Here is a 9519-nt window from a genome sequence, read left to right as displayed (position 1 = left end):
GCCTGGCTCCGCGTTTAAAACAAGTGTAAATTCAGTCTAACTGCTTTGCTAATTTCACTTGGATGAAATGAAACATTCAGCACATTTTCCACTTGTTCTTAAAATCATAAGTACTTAAAAATGAATAAATCAGCCTATGTAATTCTTTAATAATTGACTAAAGTAATACAGTTCTTTATTTACACAAAATAAACTAATCTTTCCTGTGAAGTAAATTCTGTAAAAGTAGTAATACCATTATAATATTCCCTGCTGAAAAAAACAATAGAACCCCTCCCAAAACACAACAGAAAATGTAATGGATTTAAGGGTTATAATAGGAATTATGCTGGCTTTAATGTAAACTATAATAGTGTCTACTGGTATTTGATGGATTCTATTGGTGGGATGTAATCTGGCACATGGGAAACAATAGAACAACAGTAATTCCTATTGGAATAAGGCCCAAAGCACACTACAAAAAGGAATTTTGTAATCATTTAAATGGAAACCATAAGAATTTCTGTGAAGGTTTCTATTGTTTTCTTCAGCAGGGTAACGATACCCATACTGTGCTGCACACTATTGACAATGTTAAGCTGAAGCTTGACTTTGCAAAATTAAAAATCGCGAATCAAATCGCAATATCTGTCAAAAAAAAAAAAAAAATCGCAATGAGATATTTCCCCCAAATCGCACAGCCCTACAACCCAGCACCTTGTAAACATGAATTTGATTCCAAAAAAACACCATGTACCCTTAATCATGGAAGCTGTGTAAAGCCAACCAAACAGACTGAAATAAGCAATTTCAACCAGCTCCATTTTTGGGTACAATATGCATTTGAGACAATATATTGAGACAATATATGAACAGACTATAGGTGTGAGAGATTATTCTGTTAACTTCAACAGTATAATTGGTTTTAGAAGGCTGAGGGCATTATTGAAGTTAAAATATACAGAAACGCTGTTTCACTCCACTGACCTGTTGTTGCTGCCCATTGAGTAGATTGACTGTGACTTTCCATGGAAAGGGAGGAAAGGCTTGTGTTTGTGCTGTGGTGAGCTAGCATCATGGCGGTGATGGGGACCACCATTTCCATTACGCTGCTCAGTAAGTGAGTTGGAGACAGAGGCAGTGGAATGGGCTGCAAGGCTAGGCAGAGAGGATGAGGTAGAGATGGGCTCAGGGTAAGGCTGCTCCATACTCCTCTCCTGACTCCTCTCCAGGCCAGAGACCCGAGGTGTGACTGACAGAAGGGGTAGTGAGCTATTTGAGGGCAAGAGAGGGCAACCGTTGCCTGCAGCAGCGCTTGCAGAGTTAGAATTAACAGCTGTGGAAAAAGAGAGTGCTACAATGTAATGCATGTAATACTCTTTTCCATGCTTTATGACATCAAAAATAATCTAACAATTCCATGTAGGAATTCACAAAAGCATGAAAAATATGTGTGTATAAATTCATCTGTATTTTAATTAATGATGAACACCACTATCCAATCCAAATCCCAAAAACATATATTAAAATATTATTACTCCCAGGTAATGCACCATCTACAGTGCACAGTATATACATCTGCCAATGGCAGGAGACATTTACCTTCTCGTGTGCAGACCATGAATGCTGGCTCCATATTGTCAGAAGCCTAAATAGTGGGAGAAATGTCATTATTGAAATAGAAAAACACATCACAATACGTAAAGCAAATTCATCAATAATAAACAAAGATTTTTACCTTATCCCCTGATTCACTCTCTGTATCACACTGTGGGTTAAAAATAAAGAGTTAACATAATAGCCTACATTTGTGTGAAAAAAAAAATGTGATGATACTTTCCCCTCTTTATGATAAATAATTTATGACACAAACAAAACCATACACTACCATTCAAAAGTTTGGGTCAGTAAATATTTTTTCCCCTTAAAGGGGTCATATGATGCGATTTCAAGTTTTCCTTTCTCTTTGGAGTGTTACAAGCTGATTGTGCATAGATAAGATCCCTGAAGTTGCAAAGACTAAAGTCTCAAAACCAAAGAGATATTCTTTATCAAAGTTAAGACTCTGCCACGCCCCCCTAAAACGGCTCGTTCTAACACGCCCCCACATATCTACCCCACTATGTGGAAATATTTGCATAATGCACCCAAATGTGCACGCAAAGAAAGAAGGCATGGTTTCAGTAACCGCAGTTAGTGTTCAAGCAGCCATGTCAGGGAGACGCTGTGTGTTTCTAGGCGAAAGCAAAAGCACTTTACTTGGCCTTCCGAAAGTAGATGCATTAAGATTACTTACAACAGAACAGCAATGCATTTTATGGACGACCGTTTCGTGAACCTAGGAGAGGAGGTAATTCTGACTTTGCTATGACAATCTGGCACTTCTGAATCAACTACTGTTTTGTTATTAGTTTAAGTATTTGCTATTGACTGTTCAAATGCGGAGTTTTGCGCATCGTGCGTGCGTACGTGCGTGCATGCGCGCCCGTGAGAGAGAGAGAGAGAGACAGGGTCACATCACAGTGGAGTCAGCTGTCTTAACCGTGGCTTGTGTACTGAAGGAGGGGGCTTTGTAGAAAACGAAGCGTTTGAGAGAGGCGGGGCATAGAGGACCTACAATAATGTACAGTATTTGAAAAATAATGTGTTTTTTGAACATTAAAGCATGTCAACATATTCTGTTACACCAAATACACAAAATAATGATCTTTAAAAAAGCATCATATGACCCCTTTAATAGAAATTAATATTTGTTATTATTCTGCTAAGGATGCATTAAATTGATCAAAAGGGACAGTAAAGCCTTTTACACTTATAAAAGTTTCTATTTTTTAAATAAATGCTGGTTTTTTTTCACTTTCTATTAATCAAAAATCCTGATAAAATCTATCACCGATTTCACAATACTAATAAGAAGCACAACTGTTTTCAACATTGATAATAAATAAGAACTGTTTCTTGAGCACCAAATCTGCATATTAGAATGATTTCTGAAGGATCATGTGACACTGAAGAAATGATGCTGAAAATTCAGCTTTGCCATCACAAGAATAAACTACATTTTCAAATATAGTTATTTTAAATTGCATTAATATTTTACAATAAAAATAGTAAATTTTAAAGTAATAATCAAATAAAAGCAGCCTTGGTGAACATAGACTTATCAAAAACATTAAACAATCTTATTGAACACCAACTCTTGAATAGTAGTGTAAGTGTATTATATATACAGTATATGTATGTATGTGTGTGTGTGTGTTTTGAAAGTCTGAAAACATTTTAAAGTCACATTTTTGAACAGCAAGTAAAATACAAAACACATTGGAAAAACAACTCACAATGTATCCTGTCTCCATGTGATTCCCAGATACCTGAAACAGACATTTGGAAAAGTCAAACCATGGTGAAAAGAATACAGAGTAGCAAATATGTAATTACATGAACGCAATAAAAATACAAATATATCTATATTTATTTTTATCTTACATTATAAAGGTCAGATTAAAGGGATATTTCACCCAAAAATCAAAATTAGCCCATTATTTACTCACCCTCAAGGCATCCTAGGCTTATATGACTTCCTTCTTTGAGATGAATCCAATCGGAGTTATATTAAAAATTGTCTTTGATCTTCCAAGCTGTTTAATGGCAGTCAGCGGGTGTTGCAGTGCATCAGTCCAAAAGAACTGAAATAAAGTGAGCTTGCGCCAACAGTTGTACATGGAAGCAGCTCCGGGAGGATGATATAAGACGTCAGCATTGCGCATGCGCCGGTGAGTCTCGTGAAAACCAACATTTGATTACAGGAGCAAAGTTTCCTTACTTTAGCAAAGGAAAACCAGTCTCCTCTTGGCTTATATCGAAATCCTCCGACATTCTTCTTTACAAATCCTCGATTTGTACTTCTAATTCGTGACCATTGTTTTGTTTTGATCTCTCCGCTGCACTTCCGCATTCGCCACTTCTGAGCAGCGCATGCGCAAAGCCGACCTCATACGTCATTAGCCCGGAACTGCTTCCGTTTACAACAGTGAGCGCAAGCTAGATTAAATTGATTATTACGCTTTAAATATGGTTATTTTTCTTACAAAAACGCATTGATTCGCTACAGGAGGCCTTTGTTCACTCCCCGCAGACGCGTGAGGCACTTTTTATTATGGATGGATGCGCTTTATTTCACTTCTTTTGGACTGATGAACTGCAACACCCGCTGTCTGCCATTAAACAGCTTGGAAGATCAAAGACAATTTTTAATATAACTGGATATACCGTTATTTTTAATAATGGATTAGTCTGAAAGAAGAAAGTCATATACACCTAGGATGCCTTCAGGGTGAGTAAATCATGGGCTAATTTTCATTTTTGGGTGAACTAACCCTTTAAAGTAATTAGTTACAGGCAGATTTATATAACTGATATTTGGCCATTCTGAGATACTGCATTAGGCGTTAACCACATACACTTTGATTAACATAAGGGGCAGTTACTTTTGACATAATTTCTTAAATTTATTAATTCCTGATTTTTGCTGCCTTTGAATTGTATAACCACAAACATGCACATACATCAGCCAAGGAGCGCCCTGCTCTCTAAACATCTGTACTGTGAAAAAAAAAACTCTTTTGACTACTGCTAGGACAGCAAGAAGCATATTCACATGTGATGCAAATTTTGTTTAGACCAGTCACTGCATCTAATTTCCCCAACAATACGCCTTCTGACACGTCATGACTGTGCAGTATTGAAAACTTACTTTAAAGGGGTCATATGATGCGATTTCAATTTTTCCTTTCTCTTTGGAGTGTTACAAGCTCTTGGTGCATAAAGAAGATCTGTAAAGTTGCAAACACTAAAGTCTCAAAACCAAAGAGATATTCTTTATAAAAGTTAAGAGTAGGCGGGGCATAGAGGAGAAACAATAATGTACAGTATGTGGAAAATAATGTGTTTTAACTTTAAACCGCATAAACACATTTCATTACACCAAATACACAAAATAATGTTCTTTTTAGCAGCATCATATGACCCCTTTAAAATAAACAACTGATTTATGCCAGACTCTCATCCATGCAGAACTATTCAAGAAATGTTTGCTTGTTGCACCCAAAACACTGCAGTGACATGTTTTTCATGGGCGTTTGTACATACAGGATTTTTGTTGTTGTTTATAGACCATAATGGGTTATGAAACTGCAGCGCTAACCTTAGCATCTCCCTTTCTCTTCAGTTTTGATTTAATTTTCCTGCGCTGCTCCCAACTGTTGGTGTACGTAGCAGGAGGCCCTTCCTCCGGCTCTGACAGAGGCCCTCCATTTTCATCCAGGCCTCTCTTCCTTTTGATTCCTCTAACCATGAACAAGCCAGAACGCTCTGGAGGCTTTAGGGAACAGTCCATCTATCAAAGTAACACATTAAAACATGTTAAAGCAGCAAATATATGAGCTCTATGCGGAGACTCTGCTGTTAATTCATTTTGCACTAACTGTGTTTTATAGATATTCAGCATGTTTTGTACTAAAATGAATATGCAAAACAGCCCAACGTCTAATCTCCATGCAACACTCAATACAGACTAGTTAAAGATGAATAAACACACAAACCTCCAAGGCCTCCAGGCTTATGAAGCTGGCTATGGCGAATCCATCGATGATGTCCTCCTCGCAAGACACCGATTCTCGCTTTCTCCGACGCGGAGGCCGGTGTCTGGCCCCGGGGAAGCCGGGTCTGCATTCTCCTCCGCTGGCACGGAGCAGCGAGTCTCCTCTGCAGAGGTCTTGGTCCGAGGCCGAGGATGGCGACGAGTGCTCAGGGAGATCCGCTCTTCTCCGCCGCCGCTCTCGGTCACGCTGCGAGCGGGAGCGACGGCTCTGCCTTAAGCCTCCGCTTCGACTGGGACCGTCCATGTCAATGTCCGTACAAAGGCACTTAATAAAAACACACCCTGGTCCGGCCTGGGAAACTTTACAACTGATACTGAATAAAACCCTACGTCTCCAGGACCAGTGTTGTGGATCTCAGATGAAAGTGTGGTTTAAGGTCTTATAATTTAATCGAGTCCAGTGGAGGCTGTATGGCGTGAGCACACTGCAGTCTGAGTACAGTCATGTCTGGGCATCACCGGGCTTGTTTTATCCAATAATACAACGATTATGAAAGCTTCTAGATATTCCACTTTATTGTCTTTCTGTCAAGACATTGTCACTTTCATCTGAGGAAGAAAAAAGGAGAAACAACCGATCAGTGGCGCAGTCCAGTTTTTAGATTCAACATGGCTGGTTAACTAAGAAAACATGCTGATTTTATGTTGAAAGATCTGATTTTCTACATATAGAATATAAACAAGACTAAATAAAATATGACTAAAGTGGGAAAGTATAACTATCACGATTAAATGCCATAAAGGAGAATAGTGACTAAAATATGCTAACGTTACCTCCTAAATTAGGGCTGAGTTTTCCTTAGTAAACTTTATTAAAAGGAAGATGATCGGCACAAACAAAGTCCAATTGTGGCACAAAAGCAATCCTTATAGATCAAAATATTTTAGTCAAGTCTTATTTCTGAATCTGAAGCAGATATTTCGGTTAATAAAGCGACGAGTTAAATCGCTCGTTCAGCTGACGATGTTAGCTTGCTAGTTAGCTAACTTGGTTAGGATCGCGGATTAAAGAACAGTCGCTTTTTAACGACCAAATTCGTAACATTTTAGTTGATTCTACTATAAATTACATTATGAAAATTACTTGATTGTGATATTGCCACTATTATATATCCGGTGTAAACACAACCAGGCGAGCAAACATTAACCAACGTTACGTGAACCACCTTACCACATTTCAAATGTCAATTTAAAAGATCAATTATTCGTTTTACAGTTGTCTAGATCGTTATTATTTTTCTAAAACATCTGTCGATGGGCCCAGAGCTATTTAATATGAGTCCAATAAAACAAGCTAACCATGTAGCCTGTGGTTCGTTGACACCCCATCTTGACTTGCACTTCACATTTAAGAAGGAAATTAAACTAATTACTCAGTTCAGTACACGAATACAATCGATGAACGTAACACGACCCGTAACCACTTGTCTATTTGACGTTACGGATTTAAAAAGAAAACCCGTCAGATGAATCCAGATACTAGCCCATTAGCTCTCTATGACGAGCAGAGGAGAAAAGGGGACACAGTGCGATGGGTTTAAATCTCAACTCAAGTATAAAACACATTACATTATTTTTTGCTTAAAACGAACCCAATTTGATTTGCTTTATTAACGATCCTCAAAGACGAACACGAACAAAACGACAACAATATTTCCAATCACACCCACCAATCGCGGTGTACAGAGGGCCATTTTCCTCTGGCTTCTGCTTTCGTCCGAGCCTCCATTTAAAACGATAATAATATATAACAGGCCCCAAGGCCTCGGGCTGGAGTTGCACCGTCACGGATGTTGAGCGCAGTACAGTCAGCGCAGGCCGGGCACCTCCTTCCGCGGCCCGCTGTGTGATCCACTGTGTGCGGTCAAGCTGAAGATTTCGCCGGTGTCCGCAATAGAAGCTGTTTTTTTCTCAAGCGTAAGGTGAAAATGGACTTACGAAAGCTTGCTTTTCGTCCCGACCGTCAAAACGAGATAAATGGATTTCTTCATTTTATCTGGGAAGCTGAGACATACATGAAGCCTGGTTGTATAACCCGTAGCAGTCAAACTGCATTGTGTGCGTCTGTCGGGGTTTCTTCCTCTGTTGATTCACTGAACGGCAGCTGATACTGAATGCGACGACAGTACTGCCATCTACTGCCACTGATGGGTGATTGCCTTGTAGGGTACTAACTTCTGTTCAGTTGTTCTTGCTGCCCTAATGATCGTAATGCACATTTGATCTCAGCATCCAAAAAGTGTTTTTAGTGTTAATACCGAGATGTTTGTTTAATTTAAATTGCATTACCATTTGTAATCTTATTTTATATAAAGCCTATGTATAATATGTACAGAGGACAATGCTACACCTGCAGCACTCTCCAATAATTTCTCTTTTTCCCTCTCCCCCCGTCTAACTGGAAGAGGTGGAGGTACTGGTCTGCTTATCTCTAATGATTGGAAATTTAATCCTTTACTATCTCTCAGTATCAACAGCTCCTTTGAATCACATTCAGCCACTATTACCCACCCTCTTAAAATCCATTTTATAGTTGTTTATTGGCCCCCAGGACGACTAGGTAACTTCGTGGAAGAATTAGATGTGCTGCTCTCAAACTTTCCTGAGGATGGTACTCCCCTAGTTATGCTTGGAGACTTCAACATCCACCTAGATAAACCTCAGGCTGCAGACTTCCACACTCTGCTTGCTTCCTTTGATCTCAAGCGACTATTAACTACGGCTACTCACAAATCAGGCAACCAACCGGACCTTATTTACACACGACACTGCACCACTGATCATGTGCTTGTTACTCCACTACACACCTCGGATCACTTCCTCCTCACTCTTAACCTCAACATGGTTCCTGACACAACACATACCCCTACACATGTCACTTTTCGACGTAACCTACACTCTCTCTCACCCTCCCGGCTATCTGCTATGGTTTCATCTTTGCTTCCTTCCCCTGAACAGTTATCATCTCTTGATGTTAACCGTGCTACTGATACTTTCTGCTCCACTCTTACGTCTTGTTTAGACACTGTCTGCCCCTTGTCTTCCAGGCCAGCTCGTACCACCTCTTCTGCCCCTTGGCTATCTGATGTTCTCCGTGAGTATCGTTCTAAGCTCAGAGCTGCAGAAAGAGTATGGCGCAAATCACAAAATCCTACTGACCTTAATGTATATCGATCACTTCTCTCTTCATTCTCTGCTAATGCCTCCACTGCTAAAAGGACATACTATCACAACAAAATTAACAATTCGCCTAACTCTCGCATGCTCTTTAAAACATTTTCCTCCCTCCTTTGTCCTCCTCCTCCCCCTCCTTCATCAACTCTAACAGCTGACGACTTTGCCACATTCTTCATTAATAAAATTACAAACCTCAGTGCACAATTTGCCACACCACAAACTGTCAAACACATCTTACCAGCAAACATACACCGTACAACATACACACTTTCCAATCATCCTACTACTTGTCCGCTTGATCCTATTCCATCTCATCTCCTTCAAGCCATTTCTCCTGCCGTTGTACCTGCACTCACTCACATCGTTAACACATCCCTTCACACTGGTGTTTTTCCCTCAACATTTAAAAGAGGCTCGTATAACCCCACTTCTTAAGAAACCCACTCTTAACCCAACTCTTTTAGAGAACTACAGACCGGTTTCCCTTCTACCTTTCATTGCAAAAACACTTGAACGAGTTGTGTTCAACCAAGTCTCAGCCTTTCTCACACAGAACAACCTCCTGGACAGCAACCAATCTGGCTTCAGAAGTGGACATTCGACCGAGACTGCCTTGCTTTCAGTTGTTGAAGCCCTAAGACTGGCAAGAGCGGCTTCCAAATCTTCTATACTTATCTTGCTGGATCTGTCCGCTGCTTTTGACA

The 9519-nt window shown here is 39.7% G+C and overlaps 1 protein-coding gene across 3 annotated transcripts in view; it reads right to left on the bottom strand.

Moving 5' to 3' along the window:
- The window catches only part of LOC107727304 (autism susceptibility gene 2 protein-like), a 19922-nt gene extending 12168 nt beyond the window's left edge, over nt 1-7754 (bottom strand). For all 3 annotated transcript variants that reach the window (XM_016537135.1, XM_016537137.1, XM_016537136.1), the window contains exons 1-7: nt 7309-7754; nt 5580-6187; nt 5183-5374; nt 3318-3350; nt 1718-1747; nt 1582-1627; nt 967-1315 (exon numbers count right to left, since the gene is read on the bottom strand). In XM_016537135.1, coding sequence (XP_016392621.1) covers nt 967-1315; nt 1582-1627; nt 1718-1747; nt 3318-3350; nt 5183-5374; nt 5580-5882 — 953 coding nt within the window. In that variant the 5' untranslated portion in view covers nt 5883-6187; nt 7309-7754. The remainder of the gene's footprint in view (nt 1-966; nt 1316-1581; nt 1628-1717; nt 1748-3317; nt 3351-5182; nt 5375-5579; nt 6188-7308) is intronic.
- Nucleotides 7755-9519: the final 1765 nt, after the last annotated feature.

The sequence above is a fragment of the Sinocyclocheilus rhinocerous genome, unplaced genomic scaffold (genome assembly GCF_001515625.1).
Source record: "Sinocyclocheilus rhinocerous isolate Xijiao unplaced genomic scaffold, SAMN03320098_v1.1 scaffold186, whole genome shotgun sequence".
NCBI lineage: Eukaryota > Metazoa > Chordata > Actinopteri > Cypriniformes > Cyprinidae > Sinocyclocheilus > Sinocyclocheilus rhinocerous.
This window is presented reverse-complemented; position numbering and strand designations above follow the sequence as displayed.